Raw genomic sequence first — 17,721 nt, forward strand, 5'->3', positions numbered from 1 at the left:
GCCAATTTCCAGACACTGGATAAATATCCTTTTTTGAAGACATCGTGGAGAGGTAAAGTCATTTGCCATGGGCCTCTGGCTTTGTAACAAGTAATATTGTATTGCTGAACTGAAGAGCTCAGTGGCAATGCAGGTGGATAAGATAGTCAAGAAAGCATATGGCGTGCTTACCTTCATCAGTCGGGACATTGAGTATAAAAATTGGCAGGTCACGCTGCAGCTGTAGGCCTCATTTAGAATATTGCGTACAATTCTGGTCGCCACACTACCAGAAGGATGTGGATGCTTTGGAGAGGGTACAGAAGAGGTTTACCAGGATGTTGCCTGGTCTGGAGGGTATTAGCTATGAGGAGAGGTTGGATAAACTCGGTTTGTTTTCACTGAAACAATGGAGGTTGAGGGGTGACCTGATAGAGGTTTACAAGATTATGAGTGGCATGGACAGAGTGGATGATCAGATGCTCTTTCCTAGGATAGAAAAGTCAATTACTAGGGGACATAGGTTTAAGGTGTGTGGGGAAAAGTTTAGAAGAGATGTGCGAGGCAAGTTTTTTTTTTACACAGAGGGTGGTGAATGTATGGAGCATGCTGCCTGGGGAGGTGGTGCGAGAAGGTACGATAGCAGCATTTAAGGGGAACTAGATAGATACATGAATAGGATGGGAATGGAAGGATCCGGACTCTGAGTGCATACGGTTTTAGCTTAGGCAGGCATCATGATCGGCGCAGGCTGGGAGGGCTGAATGGCCTGTTCCTGTGCTGTACTTTTGTTTGTTCTTGTATTGTTTGCCATCTGACTGGCAGCCTCACAGAAAAGGAGGTCTATCCAGTTTGAACACCTGGCCCCAACTACACTGCCTCTGCTTGAACTTCTGCACCATTGCCTACAAGACTGTTTCATCTCTGCATGCCTATCCCATTGCGTGAAATCAACATCACTGGAAAAGTGAATTCTACAACATCAGTTTTTAGCCCACCAACCTCCGTGAAGGAATACCTCATTGAACTTTAATTCTGGAATCTGGAACCCAGGTGAACCAATGTTTTGTTTTCTCTATGGTCTTTGTACTGTAAACCCTTCTTTTCTTTATCTCTCTTTACTATCAGTGTGCGGAGTCGACATTGCGACCCTCCTCCTGCGTTTTGAGCACGTGCAAATGAACTAACCTTTTGAGTTCATCCTATCTCGAGTTTGCTGTGGGAGTATCAATAGAAAGTTGGATCACACCAAAACCGAGAGGTTGGGAAATGTGCCGCTGCTTATAAAGGAGGAAACAAATCAAAACACCTTTCCGGTTACAGACAGAGGAAAAATTAGTGCTGTTTAAATTAACCCCCCTCCTGTCCCTAACACAGAGGACACAAAACAAGAGTATTTGAAAAAAGTGCTATATGCAATAAGCAAGTGATATGCATTACTGCTGACTGTTTATAAAAACTGTTTCTAGTGTGCTTTTTCAATTACATGCAAACTCGTGCCTCGTCAAGAACAACATATTGTTTGTAATTGATGAACACATCCAAAAGTCTGGCAGCTGATTCTGCAGTTGAGCCAGAAACTTGACCATGCTCCAAGTGTACCCATGCCAGCAGCAGAGTGGCAGCCTATCCATGCCAGAATGCTCATGGAGCTACCAGGCAATGAGGGTGAGGGGATAGCAGGGTGAGAGCGGGGCCGGTGGAGGGGAGGGGGGGGGGGGGGGGGCGCGGGGAGGTGCGGAAGCTGGGATAGCAACAGCTTTTAAAATCCTGCTGCATCTTTAACGGGAAGGCAAAATTTTAGCTTGAAGACTAACTAATTCATTGTACAACTGCTAGGATGCCTTCTTCAATGAAGAGTGCTGTCATTTAATTGGTGGAGTTGTCTACGATGAAAGCAATAATTTTCAAAAGAACAAAATCGTGCAATAGTGACACTGGAGAGCAAATAGGGCAGCAAGTGCCCGATCATTTCATGCTACCTCGTCTGTGCATGACTCATGAAAGGAAAACAGACAAAAACATTCTTAGTATTCAGGAAGAGCACCAAGAGCTGTGGGTACCGACTTAAAATAAGCCGATGATCTACAAGTACTATGCATATGGCAAACATTCAGTTTCTAGGATGCTGCCACATATTCTGGGCAGCCTTCAAAGCACTCGGCCCATCTCTCACTCCTCCCCTAAATATTTGAAGCTACATCTCCAACTTGATTTCTTTAAAGGATTAGGCTTCCTCACACAGAGATTTCTGACATTCTCTTCCCCAGCAAACTTAGAACCGTTGGAATGTTCTTGCTCATCTTTACATGTCAGATGAAACGTAGGTTTCACATAAAGATGTTCCTCATGTTACTTCCTAATATTCAACAGGCTGTTTCTTCAGAAGAGGAGGCTGCACGTAATCAATCAGCACAGAACTGTACATTGTAATGTATCAGAGCTTTGTATAGAGCTAGTAACAATGGCCAGAGTTTTACATCCACTCAAGACCAGGCAGAGAGACAGGGGGTGAGGGGTGTAAAATCAGGTGGCATGGTCAGGGGTGCCATCCCCATCACCTACCCACCTCTAATGGTGTAGGGGGTGTCTATGAGTTAAAACGGGTGGAAAATCTGACTCCCCAGTCCAGCCGCCTATCCCAACAAGATAGGTAGACTCCTCGATCAGAGCAGTAGTGCGGTGTGGACATTAAACAGATAATGTCAACTCACTGTTCTGTATTCCTTTGAGTTTTGTTATTTGAAAAATTAATAAGCATCTGAGCAGATTAGCAACAAACACTGAATCAAAACTGATGTTTGTAAAGGTTTGCTGTGGCAGTGTACAACCATCCATGAGCTACTCATCTAAAACTGAGATTAAATCCATCAAAAATGGGTGACATGTGCTACTGTCGCTAAAGGGCAGACCAATAGTGACTACTGTTAACTGCGGCTCACACGGAGCACAGCATCAAACAAGGTCTGCAGTGCGTACATGCTGCATATGTAGACGTTCCTTCCTCAGCAGGCTAAATTTAATGTCAGGAGGATCTTTCTCTTAACATCAGAAACCTTTCACATCAATTTTTAGTGTTCCGATTAGGTCCATTGCAATTTTGTTTCGAGTTGTAATTATTCAAGGCTTATAGAGGACTCAAAGAGTGTGAGCCACCTATTTCCTGGTTTCATGGCATTTGGCAGCCAGATTACCTCTAGAATCACATTTAGTATCACCTCTCTCACAGTGGATGCCACATGAAAATTTCAACAGAAGCCTTAAAATCAAACTTCTCAGAAGGATTGCAGCTATTAAACACATTCAGTTGCTGTTCACTCAGCAGGGTCACACATGAAAATGAGGTCTGGCTGGTTCAATGAGGATACTCTGTTCAGAATGACTCCTCTTTTTCCAAAAGTTGTGGTTTGAACATGTGATGACTAAACGTACTCCAAAGTCTATGTTCACCCACATTGATCCTTAGCCTGAACTCAGAATCTCATCATGAAAATCACAGACAATTTACATATGCATGTGATCTCATCATAATTTTCATAAAAATGAAATGAAAAGGAAAAGATAAATCTTGTCCTTGTCCGTCACTCTTACTAAGCCTCATGCTTGACATTGACAATATAGTATGGCCAGGATAAAGATCACGATAAGTTAGCCTGTCATGCCTCAAATACGTTAAAGACAACTCCCACTTATGACATCAAACAGCACCCTGTGACAAAATTATGAGGGGCTGGATTCTTTGACCTCACCCACAGCTGCGATTCTTCGTTCCCGCTGCAGTGAACAGAGATTTGGCTGAGTGGCAAATTCTCTGTTCTCAATCATGGGGCAAGAGAGTTCTGGGTTGCATCTCCTCTTTCAACTGAAAAGAAAATGGAATGAGTGTTTCTTAGCCACTGAAAATCAATTGAAGCTGCTTTGGGTCTTACTTGTTACTGCAATATCGCAATTGTGGGAACAAGAATTTTTATTTCTCATCTCTTCTTTAGCTAACCTGCAAAATAACTTATATTGAGACATCACTTACCTGGTGATAATAGCTAAATGAGGGGGACTCATACAGGCTCCCATAAACAGTACCACATTCTCATGTCGAGTTTGTCTATATGCCATCACTTCCCTTTTGAAAAGTTTTAGATGGTCCTCATTGTCCCTTTCAATATCAATCAGACGGATTGCCACCTCTCCATGCCAACGACCATGGTAGACTTTGCCAAAGCGCCCTTTGCCTATCAGTTCTCCAATTTCTAGTTGCTCAAATGGGATGTCCCATTCCTGCAGGAAAATGCTGGTCTGACTTGCTTTTCGTGGAAAATTACGCGCAGACAACAACGAAAGGTTCATTTCCTCAAAATCATCTTCAGAACCATCTGACTTATAAGCTTCATCATTTGCATCTTCATTCTAAGAAAACAAAATGAGTTTCAATTAATCAAGCAACTTGCATAATGGATCTTTGTTTTTTGAAACATGTCACACAGTAGAGATTCTGAATGTGCTTGCTACATGGTACACACAATTAGCCCGAAAACCAAGTGGTTCCCACGTGTTTTAAACATGTAAATCCAAAATGCTCCGCACAATGATGGCTAGTTCTTCAATTCACTGTTTTTGCCTTTTATTACCAGGTTTATCAATCCATCTCAATCTCCATCTCATTCATGCTTTACTCTATATTCACAATGAATGTGCAAGACTAATTTTAAACAATCAGGTTCAAGCAGGCAGCAGGCACCACTACCTTCTGAAGGGCAATTAGGGATGAGCAGCAATTGTTGGCCTTACCAGCAACACCTACATACCATGAAATAATTTTTAAAATGATACCTTCAGATAAAGAACTAACGGTTCGGCGTTCATTGAAAGCCTTAATTATCAAACAGATGTTCAGCATTGTACTTATTTTATATCGTTTTGCTCGTTTCAATATAAAGGTTTTAACGCCTAGTCTTGTTTTTGGGCCAGCAGCAGCTGTCAGCACAGATGCTGAGCCTTAGTCAATCTCAAGTCCTTGATGTGTAATAGCAATGTTATGATGATCATGTAAGGTCATTACTGACTAGTGCGATAGCCGTAGAGAAATGTTCCACTGTTGATTACCAATCTGCAAAAGGAGTACGTTGGTACCATATACAATAGTAGGGAAAATTTCACCCTTTCAACATGGGCCAGTATTTTATCAATGGCATGTTGTTGCGACACAGTGGTTAGCACTGCTGCCTCACAGCGCCAGGAACCCAGGTTCAATTCCAGCCTTGGGTCACTGCCAATGTGGAGTTTGTACTTTCTCCCCGTGTCTGCGTAGGTTTCCTCCAGGTGCTCTGGTTTCCTCCCACAGTCCAAAGATGTGCAGGTTAGGTTAATCGGCCATGCTAAATTGACCTTAGTGTCGGGAGGTTTAGCAGAATAAGTGTGTGGGGTTGCGGGAGTAGGGCCTGGGTGGGATTGTGGTTGGTGCAGACTCGATAGGCCAAATGGCCTCTTTCTGTACTGTAGGGATTCTATGATTCTAATGCTATTGAAGATTTGAAGTAAGCTATTGAAGTAAGGATGTTATGCTTCAGTTATGTTGTGTGTTGTTGAGATCACATCTCAAATGCTGTGTGCAGTTTTGGCCTCCTTATTTAAGGAAGGATGTAAAAGCATTGGAGGCAGCTCAGAGACGGTTTACTAGATTGATACCTGGAATGAGCTGGTTGTCTTGTGAGAATAGGTTGGAAAGACTGGGCTTTTTTCCACTGGAGTTTAGAAGAATGAGGGGTGACTTGATTGAAATGTATAAGATCCTAAATGGCATTGGCAAGGTGGACATGGAAAATATTCCCTCTTTTGTGAATAACTCCAGAACTAGGAGACACTGTTTTAAAATTAAGGATCACAGGGCAGAGATAAGGAGAATTTTTTTCTCTCAGAGGATTGTGTGGCTTTGGATCTCTGCTTCAGAAGGTGGCGGAAGTGGGGGGTCACTCACTGAATATTTTTATAGCAGTGATAAATAGATTCTTGTCGGACAAGGGAATCAAAGGTTATCGGGGGTAGATGGGAATGTGGAACACAATGCAAACACAACAACCCTGATCTTACTGAATGGTAGAGTAGGCTCAAGGGGTCAAATGGCCAATTTCTGCTCCCATTTCATATATAAGCACAGACACGCATGATTCTTTATGTTTGACTATAGGATAGCTGCACAAAGAGTGAAAACCTTTGAAATGAACAAATGTCAATGACTGGTCCAGGAAGCTCTAATGGCCACGTAAGTGCAGTTGATGACCCTTTGCACTCCAGAGAAACAAGCAATGGCCCTGATAATTTTATTTGCATGATGGAAGAGTTCATTGGTCCCCTCCTTTATGCACCTGTGTGTGGCAGCCTGTGCTACACCACATATGTTGCCTGAAGTGGAGCTCTGGAAAACACTAAGAAAATTGAGCTCCGCAGTTCCTTGGGAGTCACTGGCATGGGATTCCTGTCAAGTCTTGCTGCACAATCTCATGTATTTCCAACTTCCTGGAACAGCTTCAGTTGTCTTTGCCAACATCTGCAGGTAATCAGTTTTTGTTCCGAGTGTCTAGTGACATGCTTGTGCACATCTTCTACAATGCCTTCACTGGCTAGCTACATCCAACACCCAGGACGCTAGGTCTTTCCCGCTTCCACTCCTCCATGCCCATGACCCACACACTAGGATGCCCCTCCCCTTTCACCTCCGACCTACCCTGTCAGAACCTGAGCCCCTATGCAAGCTGTCATACTCTTGTTCTCCTCCCTTGTGATGCAGAATGCAAAAAATAAACTGGGTAACCTCAGAGGGTTGCATAAAGTCACTGCATGCCATCTTTAAACAAAGGTGTACCCGATGCCACGAGATTCCTGTACATCCCTGTCTTAATGTTGAAGATAGCCATGATGTGGAGATGCCGGTGTTGGACTAGGGTGGGTACAGTAAGAAGTCTCATAACACCAGGTTAAAGTCCAACAGGTTTATTTGGAATCACGAGGTTTCGGAGCACTATTCCTTCATCAGGTGAGTGATGAAGGAGCAGTGCTCTGAAAGCTCGTGATTCCAAATAAACCTGTTGGACTTTAACCTGGTGTTGTGAGACTTCTTAATGTTGAAGGTTGCACTGAATGTTCCTCTCTTGTGCAAACCTCCATCTTTGCCCAAGACTCAAGAGCAAAAACGTTTGCTGATATCCATTTCCTTGATAAATGTACAATAGAACAAGGCAATCTAGAATTCTTATCTCATACATCTTAATTTTTTTTCCATTTAGGTTTGGCATTCGTAAAAATATGATCTTTTGGCCACCTCCTTTTTGTTCATTTTACTTTTGATTGGTATTGTGCTGTGTAATGTCAGTAAGGAATACATTAATATCTTAGAATGAAATCCTGTGCCAGCTGGGTCAATGAAAACATAAACCTGTTTATTCTGATGCAAAATGGGTGTTAAATGGGTTCACGATTACACTAAAACAGCAGACAGAAGAATTGCACACAAATATGTTAATATATACTTTGCAGTGTGTGTTTACTGACCATGAAAGCCAACACATTCCAAAGCCGTCCGTCACCCACAAAAGCATATTGTTGCTTCAGCTGTTGACTTCTCATCTATTGTACTTTCCTGCAAATAACCTCAATTTGGGGAATGCAGCAGTTCTTGTGAAGTTGGTAATGTTTCCGCACAGAGGACACGGTGTGCAGAATGAATCATCAACAGCCAGCACAGTCAACCTGTTAACTCAGTGGTACCTTATTTCACATCCTCAAGAACAGACTTCCTGCGTGAGTGCTGTGTGCTCATTTTCTTACTGTCCCAATCAAGCAATCATTCTTGGTAACAGAAGGTTTCTGATTTCGACAACAGAAAATGATGTGGCAGCAGATTAATGGAGTTAGCCCCGTATTCTGGGCTATTGATTCTCTGCATGCCTGAAGGCAGGGAACCAGCAATTGTGGCAATCTAATTTAAAACACGCAAAGGAGTTTTTTTTTGATCATCATTTAAATCAGAGCAAATTTGCAAATACAGAGCGAGTCTTAGATTTTCTATAAAATTTCAAAGAAAGTAGCGGGTGTCTTGTGGGGTTGCTCATTGACAGTCTTAGACCAGGGGCACGATTCTGATGTTTTGCTGTTCGAATAGGCAAACCTAGATAATTGTTGCTATTTACAACCTGTTAAAGGTTATTAATAGCACCATGGCAACTGCTTGTAAATTTTAGTATACTGAATGATGACTGGCTTTCTGTCTTTAAGATTATTTTGCATCTTAACAATATGTTGCACTGCGGACATCACATACAGGATGTCAAAATGAGCGCAAGACCTTTGAAAACATATTACAGACGTTCCACGGCATTGTGAATTGGAGGTCCAGCTGCTTTATGCCAATAAATTATTCTCAACCAACTGTGATAGGCTAAGTATGGTAGAGGAAATGTGACAGGAATTAAGTGTCAGTAATAAACAATCGTTTACTCATATTTAGGTGAGGTTCTATACTAACTATTGCTCACAGTGGTTTGGATGATGATGTTTTAAGTACAGCAGTGTTTCAAACCACGGTTGAAACTTTCTCGGCTCTGGGATGGGCTGTGGGACAATCTGGCTGGCAGAAAACGGTGGAGGAAGGTGTTGGGGACCTGATGTCTTCCTGTCAGTGTGGCATATTGCCAGTGGTGATAAAGTTGATGGCTTGGACAATGGCAGTTAAAAGCCACCTCCCACCGTGGGTATTTTCTGTAGGGTGATGAGAAAGTGAAACCTTGTGATCTGTCACTGGTTTCCTGCAGTGGTGGCGGTGGGAGGGGTTCTTCATTTACAGGTACTCCATGGCTTCTTTTACAGCAATAGGCTGTTGGGGCTCAGTGAGCAACACCCCTACACCCTCTCCACACCTGGTGCTGGCGACCCCCCCAACCTTATTTACCCGTCTTCAAGGGCCCCTGGCTTTCAAGCACCGTCTCCCTGAAGCTGCAACCTCAGCAATGAACATCAGTAGCAGGGGCGTTGCTGTGGCTATTAAACTTCTAGCCCTCTGATAGGACTGGGAATTCCAAGGGATGGACTGTTGCCTTAATTGGAAGGCAGTTCCGGCAGTGGCATCTTCATTGGCTACTGGCAGCAACATGCCGTCCCAGGCCCTACAGCTGGCTAAACGGAGGTTGGTTCCGGCTTTCAGTCCCAATGGTGCCATTTCCCCATTAATGGCTGAATACGGCTATAAAAAAAAACTAATCGGATTGTAAAGTTAAAGTTTATTTATTCGTCACAAGTAGGCTTGCATTAACACTGCAATGAAGTTACTGTGAAAATCCCCTAGTGGCCACACTTTGGCACCTGTATACTGAGGGAGAATTTAGCATGGCCAGTGCACCTAACCAGCACGTCGTTCGGACTGTGGGAGGAAACCCACGCAGACATGGCGAGAACGTGTAAACTCCGCACAGACAGTGACCCAAGCTGGGAATCGAATCCGGGTCTCTGGCGCTATGAGGCAGCAGTGCTAACCACTGTGCGACCAGGTTGCCCCAGGTAGGTAGATTTAGCCTCACCATGGTGCTGCTTGGTTTGAAGAAGTTAAAATATGAAGAAACATTTGGGAACTACGACCTTTGTTTTGTTAGAGGAATGTACAACATGGAGTGATCTAATATATGTTTTTTAAAATAAGAAATGTTGAGTCAATGAAATAAGATAGTCTTGCGTAGCTGTGTGGGTAAAAATATGGGGTAGTAGGTAAAAAAAAAGAACTTTTTTAAAATTAAGACAGATGTAGAATTCATTTCCAGTTCCTGGTTGAGACAGTAACTATGTCAATGCTCAAGGTTATTTGGACAGGTGGGTAAAGGAAGAAGGGCTGAAAGAAAGTGCATGTCTGAGCCAATGAATAGAAAATAAATGCTCGGAATAAATTTTTCCGACAGTCAATTGTGAAGTGAGATGGGAAATGATGCACACACTTCATGATGCCAATTAATTTTCCATTTCTTTCTGATAGTCTTGACTTCTGCTGAAATATGCTTCCACAGTGATGGCAGCCTTCCAGTATCTCAATCAGGTGTAATTTTTCATGTGTAAGTATGAGACAGTGAGTACTGGCAGGTTACTCAATAGTGAGGGGGTGGGAAGAGAGCAGCACAGCCAAGCTTGATGATATTCTCATCCAGTATCTAGAATGTGTGCACTTTCCAGCAAGGTTCACAGGATTGTTGATTTTTATTTGTCCCAGTGAATGGAATAATAGCGCAGAACACATCGTTCTGAAGAATTCAAATGCATAGCTTTCATTAGAACAATCTGAAATTTTGTATTTCAGGCTTCACCTATGAATGGCATTATTAGGCAGTCATTCCCTGTCCTAGCCTATCATTGTAGTGCTTGGGCAAACATGTGGCTTCAGGTGCAAAACCTGCAACGGCTCAGTGTACTGCATCTTACAGAGGTTAGAACTGGGGTCGAAATCTTTCTTGGTCGTGTAAAATGTGGGATGAAATCTTACAAGAATTAGGCATAGTGTCAGTCCTGGTGATGAACACTCCAGCTCCACTGGCCAGTTTTCTCTCCAGATCTTGTCGTTTAACTGCTGGGAACCGGCTCCACTCCCTTTTTTAATTGAGAAAAATATTAATCCTGCCTTCCTTCCACCACAGAGGTATTAGTGGCCTTACCTCACTCCCACTGATCATCGAGGACATCTGGCTCCTTCTCCAAACGCCCCCCACCCCTCACAATGATCATCATCAGCCTTGGCTCCCTTCCTCCCCTCGATCAATGTCTGCATCAGCACCCTTGCCCCCTCCCCAGCCCTGATCATCGCTGCCATCAGCCCCCTTCCCCTCCGCCCCGATTATTGCCAGTATCTGCATCGCTCAGAGTATCTGCTTCCCCCCCTAGGGCCCGCCCGCCCTTGGGCACAGAGTAGCCCTGCCAGGCAAAATTGCCAAGGCACTGCCTGGCCATGTCCCGCTCCCCTGGGGGCTAGAGTGACCTTTGTGCCCCCGGGGAAATCTCTTTGAAGGTTTACACCTGGGTAAATCGGTTGTAAACCTCACTGCTGTGACGCCACATTGGCGAGGTACAAAAATCTAGTTGGGGGGGGTCTTTAAATTAGATTCAAATTTATTGAAATGAATGCAAATCAGGTTCTCACCCGTTACATGAACCTGATTACATCACTAGTGAGGGACGCCGAAACTCAGAGACCCCGATTACGCTGGTGAGATTCACAATTTTCGGGTTTCGCCGGATCTTGAGCCCCCATCGGCGATCAGAGAGCGCGGGCTGAAGATCCTGCTCGAGTAATACTGCACTGTTTTTAATAAGATTGAATATCAGGTATTGCCAAAAAAGGGCTCAAGATGAAGTTTTGGCAGACAACATGCTAAGGACCGGCCTTTGAACTGAACACATATAAATGAATGATGGAATATCAGGTAGGAGTTCAACTGGAGGTAAGTACATGATGCTGGTCTTGGGCCAACTCTCCCAAAATGAACTTCTCCTCCACTGAGACTAATTGTAGTCCTCTCATTATCTACCATAGTTGAGATGAACTAATGAGCTAATGCACCGTAGACCAAGCACCGAAACCAGAACCTTTCTAATCATGCATGGGTTAGCTCCCCGTTTGATTTATTTATTAATTAAACCACTGAGGAAGCAGGTTAGCAAAGCTCATTTTAATTTAATTTCACATAGCCGCAGTTTATTTAGAGCGAAATTCAATTTTCCTTTCCAACAACATATAAGCAGTTCAATCAAGAATCTATATTTACTTCTTTTCAATCACAAGAATTAAGTAAATACATTGATGTTGGAGTTACTTTACTACTGATCAGTAAACCTAGGCTTAGCTTCCTAAATTTATTAAGTCTATTGGCTCTTATTCTTAAATGAAATATCTTATAAATTGATTAATTCATCAGTTGTCCTGCTGCTTAAATTTTATTGATAAAGCCATTAGCTTCAAGAGGTCAGTTAATCATTTTTAATTACATTCAACTTACCTCTGAAGTGGGTTCATTCACTTCCACTCTAAGTGCAGGAGTTCCTTCACTTCTGAAAGAAAAACAGACCATAATCTTTGAAAATAGCCCATGCAAACAAAAACAAAATCAAACAGCAACTTCTATTCTCTACAACGGGCACTAATTAGGCAGGGTAGATTTGACCAAGTACTCAAGAACCTTACATGAGAGGAGAGTACTTTGCTTCATGCAATTTCTGGTCATTAATTTTAATGAACAGAAAGTTCCCTGGGGCTTCCTTGCCTGAACTTCCAGTACTCTATCGGGGGGGCGAATTGAGAAAATCCACCCCATAGTTAATTCCGATGCATTTTCATGCAGTAAAGTGGCTGATGGTGCAATGTATTGAACTAAATGTGTTGACCCCAAATTAAAGAATGATTTTCCGAAATCGTGGTGGGGTTTGCTGTTGAACGGTGAGCTGTTTCCTCAGAGAATGAGAATATTGGAGGAGTTGTAGCCCCCCCGATTAATTCTTTTGCAGATGGGAATAAATCTAGCTGACACCAGAGATTACATAGATTTAATGCATGCATAATAAAGACAATATCTTGGGAGAAGTTCCCACCGTGATGCAATATCCCTCCACTCCCTTCTCCCAAGTATGCTTCAATTGAAAAATGAGTCAATTCTATCTGCTTCGATCACTACAAATTTGACATCATTTGCCATGCAATTCCTCCTAAACTCCTTATTTGGTTTGTGAGTAGCCTTATTTTTAAGGCCATTTGTTCTGGGATCATTTTTCCCTTGCTAAATCCCTCCCTGATTTTAAAAGCATCTATTAAATCTCTTACTCTTCACTTTTCCAGTGAAAAAGCACCAATATGTGTCATTCCCAGAATACGGGAAGGGCCATTTAGGACGGCAATGAGGAGGAATATCTTCACTCGGTTGGTGGTGAGTATTTGGAAGTCTCTGCCCCAGAGGGCTGTGGAAGCTCAGTCATTGAGTCAGTTCAAGACCGAGATCGATAGATTTCAACATATTAAAAACATCATGGGAGACAGGGATAGTGCAGGAAAATGATGTTCACATGGAAGATCAGCCATAATCTCATTGAATGGTGGAGTGGGCTCGAAGGGCTGAAAAATCTACTCCTGCTCCTGTTCCTTATGTTCTTATCCCTCTTGATAGCTGCATTTTCTCAATTCGTGGAAATCTCTTCTGTAATTTTTTTTGTGCGCTTCATTATCCTTTTGGATCAGAACTGGGCACCTGCTCAGCCACATCACAACCAGGAGGAGGCGAGAGAGAAGCAAGTGAGAAGTGATCCTGTCACGTCATCGATGACTGGTAGCCAGCTATGATATTGGCACTGTATGCACCTTACAGGACTGAAGAGTTGGGAACTGCATGTAGTGATTCGGTGCTATACTGGGTTGCAGGGAAGCCAGAGAGAAAGGGTAGTTTGTTTGCAAGTTCTTTGGAGAGTAAGGTCAAAGACAAGTTCTGCCACTGAGGACTGAGAAGAGGAGCTCAATGGGGTGCCATTCGGCTGATGGGCATGCACTCTGAGAATAGTGCATTGACAGGCCTGCCACATGGCCTCCTATCATTGGTAAGGAACATGGAGGAGTCAATCTCCAACTTGGCAGAGGGCACCGTGCAGAGCTTGCTCTCTCTGCAGCCTCTGCTTTATCTTATCCCTTGCTGCTGGACCAGAGGCTGCAGCCCACCTGCTGTTGCAGCCTATGTGTGGACAGATCAACAAATCATCTAACTTCTCTCAGAGGATTCAGCAAGACTCTCTGCAAAATGCAGGAACTCTCGACCATGTCATCAAGAACACTCCGCTGTTGTTCCAGAGACTTTGCAAGCGTAAAAGTCATGCTAACTTAACACACCTGCAAGTTTGCTACCAGGTCCTTTCAATCTTTCAAGTTCTGGAACCCTCTTGAATGTATGCTCTTTACTGGGTGACAAGTCAATACATTGACAAGACCAACGTGGCCCAAGTTTCTAAATAGAATGACCAATCGGCTGGTCGGGATGGGCGACGTCATGACAGCTCTAATTCCGAGGCTTCTGGCCACTGCAAGGTACCCTCATACAATTATCCTTCCCATCCTGGGGGGTGTCCGGGGGTGGGCGGAGTGCGCTATGCAGGGCAACACCAGGAGCAGGTGGAGGTGCAGAATGCTCTACCCAGAGGGCATCCAACTTGCATAACACTGTCTCCAGCAGTGCCACAGAATGGAACTGTATGTCCTTTGTCATTTAGAATTTTTTCAAACATTAGGTTGAATTTTCTGACTGTGCTGCCCAAGTTTTAAGTTGGAAAACCCATGTGAGGTGTACATTTAACTGCTGATGTTCAGAAATATTTTGAACATTTTATGGCAGAGCTAGACAGATTCTTGATTCACAAGGGGGTGAAAGGTTAGGAACATAGGAATTAGGAGCAGGAGTAGGCAAATTCAGCCCTTCAAGCCTGCTCCACCAGTCAGATCATGGCTGATCTCCCCCTGATCTTAAATCCACCTCCCCACCTGTTCCCCACATCCCTTTATCCTTTTTTTTATTGGAAATATATCTATCTCCTTCTTGAAACCATTCAACAATTCAGACTCCACCGCGCTACGGGACAGTGAGTTCCACAAATCACTACCCTCTGTGAGCAGTAGTTCCTCCTTATCTCAGTTTTAAATCCATCACCTCTCAACCTATACCTGTGACCTCTTGTTCATGATTGCCCCATAAGAGGAAACCTTTGGTCTACATTTACTTTATCAATCCCTTTTAAAATTTCATATACCTCGATCAGATCCCCTCTCATCCTTCTAAACCACACCAAGTATAGGCTCAAACTGCTTAATCACTCCTCATACGTCAACCCTTTAATCCTTGGAATCAATCTGGTGAACCACCTCTGAATTGTCTCCATCAGGGTAGGCAGGAATGTGGGTTCGAGGTTATAAGCAGATCTGCCATGATCGTGCTGAATAGTGGAGCAGACTCAAGGGGCTGGTGGCCTACTTCTGCTCCTAATTTATATGTTCATATATACGTATGTAAGTACCCTAACATATTAATTACAAATCAGTAAGAGGGCATCACATGATGAAAACTAGCAGGTTAAAAAGTGATCTCATTAAGTGTTTATATTAAGCCACTGATGAAATTAAAACAATAGGTAAATGTGCATAGATGTGGGAATGACTGGGAAGTGGGCTTTGAAGCATCAGTATGCCTTGAGGCTGTTTTGGTAAGGCATTTAGAAGTATTTCCCTGTCTGCAGAGCAGGCAGCCCTGAGATGCCTTGATCTATGCCTGGTGCCAACAGGGTTCCATAATCACATAGGAAGATGTGAGAGAACAATCCAAAACAAGCTGCTTCCCAAATTCATAACCACATTTCCCAGTGGTTAGTACTGCTGCCTCACAGCGCCAGAGACCCGGGTTTGATTCCCGGCTTGGGTCACTGTCTGTGTGGAATTTGCATGTTCTCCCCGTGTCTGCGTGGGTTTTTCTGGGTGCTCCGGTTTCCTCCCAAAGTCTGAAAGAAGTGCTGGTTAGGTGCATTGACCCGAACAGGCGCCAGAGTATGGCGACTAGGGGAATTTCACGGTAATTTCATTGCAGTGTTGATGGAAGCCTTACTTGTGACTAATAAAACTTAAACTTAAACATTTAAAATTGAAAGCACGAGCTTGCACTAGGAGCCTTAACTATGGTGGACAGGTAGCACCTAAATTTCACTGTGTGAAGAATTACCTGTGCAAATGCACCTTCTTGCACACTGTACCTCAATAGTTCGGCATGGCAAAGTGTCACTATACCACTCTACATTTTATAGATCATTCCTGCAGTCTGTATAAATGCTTAATACTACAGAGTTAACTGAAATTTAATTCAAATTATCAAAATCTCTTACATGGGGTCAGAGTTGACAGGATGGAGAATAACTTGTGGAGTTCGGCTTTGTATCTCAGGTGTGACGTCTAGGAATAAAATATTAGGTTAGACGAGAGGCGAAATTATCAGCTGACAATTAAAAAAATATATCAGTTATAAATTCTACATCAAATAAAGAAAACCAACTCTCTGAAGGACCTCAAAGCAAGCACATAGTGCATATTAAAACGAGATACTTAATCTTGGGGAAATCAAATAGAAACTATGAATTTATTCATGCATCCTAGTCAAATATTTATCAAAGAACCTTGCCATTTACGGCAATGACAGGCACACGGTTTAATTCATTAAAGCATTCCAAACGGCAATAATTAAAGGGGAAAAAGTGTGCCTTAAGAAAATGACTTCAGTTGTTTAATACCCATCAAAATATGCAAAGTGTGTCGTGCACCACAGAAAGGAATAATGGTCAACTAAAGATTACTAACCTGGAAAAATGAACTGTTGCTTGTACTTGAAATAATGAGAAGCTTGCAACAGAGAAAAGGCAGAACTGTAAGCAAAGTAATCAAGACCAAGTAAAACACAGACACAAAGGCATTTTCTTATCTTTCTAATAATATTACATTTGTCAACTTTATTCAGGCTATCTTCCAAGTAACATTTTATATCAGACTAGCAATATCATAAGCTAAAACAGCGGATAACAGAACGTCAAAATTCCAGGTTAAAATATAGCCATAATATAGTTTTTACAAAACTTTATCTTACTGGGTTCTATGTTTAAGTGTCTTCGCTCTGACACCCTCCCCTGCCCCTATTATGAGGTTATGAGTTTACAGATACGTGTGCCAGAATTTTACCACCTTGCCCGCCCGAGGCTCATACGATCCTGTCCAAGGCCAACGGAGAAATCCGTTCTGCGAGCCACGCCCGACCCAGTTCCGGGGCAGGTGAGGCGGTAAAATTCCAGCTCTGATTGCTTTGGATGCAAATTTGTTAGTAGGATTGACAAAGCAACAAGCAATCGCCTCACACATATAATTTTTAAAAATCTTTTCTTAAGCGACTAACAAGCTCCTTAAGACACTTCTGAAACCTATTTCTTTGATCAAGCTTTTGGCCAGCTGCCCTTATGTGACTTGAAGTCACATTTTGTTTTCTCATGCATCTGTGAAGCACCTTGTGATTTTTAATTGCAACAAATATAAATAGATTGTTGCTATTGATGGTTCTCCAGTTGCATTGGGCAGGCATGAATTGGAGATGTACCTCTACAGTCACATGAGCACCTGCTGACCCTGTGCTAATTAGATAGCCTAATGTTCGAGTTAGCGTTGAAGAGCACTGGAAGTGTATCCTCCAAGATACACTTGTTGGCCCACAGGCTTCTGGTGTCCATGTATATGGAATGGCGCTCATAATCACTGCCCTCAATCAGAACACATGGAGCTTCCTGGTGTAACAGCAGGGGAAGATCGTGCATAGAATATAAAACAGTGCATATAAAAGAATTCAATGTCAAAGCTCCAAAAAGCGTTGATGCCAGCACAGAGCTACAGAATATGTTTTTGCAGTATCCCCAACTATAATATACAGGTGGGATGAGGAGTGAATATATTTTGATACACAAGGCATTGCAGTTGTGTGGGACAAGCTGGACAAACCAGAGGGTCTTTTTGTATATTATTAACCATTCTTTTCACTTTACACATGCTAACAGTCCTGCATTCCCAATATTTTCTGTTATTATTTTCTTCATGTATATTTATGTCATGCATGAAAGTATTTGTGTGGCTATTTATTCTCCCACAGTTTGGTTATGATAGGTTGGTGATGTTTCAGA

General features: G+C 42.8%; 1 protein-coding gene across 1 annotated transcript in view; it reads right to left on the reverse strand.

The window, feature by feature from the left end:
- ksr2 (kinase suppressor of ras 2) overlaps window positions 1–17,721 on the reverse strand; it is a 389,906-nt gene that overhangs the window by 94,688 nt on the left and 277,497 nt on the right. The window contains exons 11-14 of the mRNA XM_078226092.1: window positions 16,364–16,405; window positions 15,895–15,961; window positions 11,997–12,048; window positions 4,007–4,383 (exon numbers count right to left, since the gene is read on the reverse strand). Coding sequence (XP_078082218.1) covers window positions 4,007–4,383; window positions 11,997–12,048; window positions 15,895–15,961; window positions 16,364–16,405 — 538 coding nt within the window. The remainder of the gene's footprint in view (window positions 1–4,006; window positions 4,384–11,996; window positions 12,049–15,894; window positions 15,962–16,363; window positions 16,406–17,721) is intronic.

This window comes from Mustelus asterias, chromosome 13, assembly GCF_964213995.1.
Source record: "Mustelus asterias chromosome 13, sMusAst1.hap1.1, whole genome shotgun sequence".
NCBI classification, from domain to species: domain Eukaryota; kingdom Metazoa; phylum Chordata; class Chondrichthyes; order Carcharhiniformes; family Triakidae; genus Mustelus; species Mustelus asterias.